Here is a 1007-nt window from a genome sequence, read left to right on the forward strand (position 1 = left end):
GTGTCACCCTGCCCAGCGCGCCCGGGGGGTGGCACTCACCCGCAGAAGACGAGCATGGCCACCAGCGCGGCCAGGAGGATGGCGAGGAGGATGGAGAGGATGATGGTGATGGCGATCATGCCGGCGCTGTGCCCGCTGCTCGCCGTGGGGATGCTGTGGGGTGATTTGGCTGGGGAGAGAGCAGGAGACGGAGCAGGATGGAGGGATGGAGGGACACACAGCCCAGAGAGGCTCAGGGGTCCGGCGGGGTGACGGTGTGTGCCCACCCCACGTGCCATCACACGGTGCCACTGTGCACGGGTGACACCCGCGGCAGAGCCCTGCCTCAGTTTCCCCTCACGCCAAACTGCTGTTGCTCAGCATTCAGCCCCCCGGGAGCGCCCCATACGCCCAGGACTGCCCCATATCCCGGCTGTGGGCTCCAGTACCTGTCCTCAGCGTGATTGGCATCGACCAGCCTGTCTCAGCCACGGGCACAGAGCCCTCCAGGGCGAGGAACTTCACCCTGAGATGGGAAGGGAGGTTGGCCACGGTGCCGTGGGGCTGCCCGGAGCGGGGCAGGTCCCAGGGCAGGCTCACCGGTAGGGCCCGGGCCCGGGCAGGGGGCCATTGCACGTGGGTCTCGACGCATCCTTGGCACAGCTCGTCTCGCTGCCCACCCGCAGCACCGTGATGTCCCCGGCGGGCTTGGGGCAGGGGTAGCTGTCCAGGGTGGCGTTCAGGGTCATGTAGGCACTGACGGGGTTAGGGAAGCTCTGGAATGCGGTCTCGGGAGTCCCCGGCCCCACGCTGTCGTTGAAGGCGGATGCATCTGCAGGGATGGGGGTGGTGGTGAGGAAGGACTTGGTGGGGGTACAGGGACCCCCGCACGTCCCCTGCCCCGAGCTGCTCCCACCTACCCTTGTCCAGGGTCACCACCAGCCAGATGACGGCGTTGCCGAATTCTTTGAAGGTGCAGCGGGGCTGGTCCAGCACGAAGGTGGAGGCGGTTGTCACCCCCTCCAGCC

The 1007-nt window shown here is 67.7% G+C and overlaps 1 protein-coding gene across 1 annotated transcript in view; it reads right to left on the reverse strand.

Moving 5' to 3' along the window:
- Positions 1-1001, reverse strand: part of LOC106631917 (uroplakin-3b-like protein 1) — a 2588-nt gene extending 1587 nt beyond the window's left edge. Inside the window, exons 1-4 of the mRNA XM_031060601.1 lie at positions 900-1001; positions 580-811; positions 429-505; positions 40-169 (exon numbers count right to left, since the gene is read on the reverse strand). Coding sequence (XP_030916461.1) covers positions 40-169; positions 429-505; positions 580-728 — 356 coding nt within the window. The 5' untranslated portion in view covers positions 729-811; positions 900-1001. The remainder of the gene's footprint in view (positions 1-39; positions 170-428; positions 506-579; positions 812-899) is intronic.
- Positions 1002-1007: the final 6 nt, after the last annotated feature.

The sequence above is a fragment of the Geospiza fortis genome, unplaced genomic scaffold, assembly GCF_000277835.1.
Source record: "Geospiza fortis unplaced genomic scaffold, GeoFor_1.0 scaffold425, whole genome shotgun sequence".
Taxonomy (NCBI): domain Eukaryota; kingdom Metazoa; phylum Chordata; class Aves; order Passeriformes; family Thraupidae; genus Geospiza; species Geospiza fortis.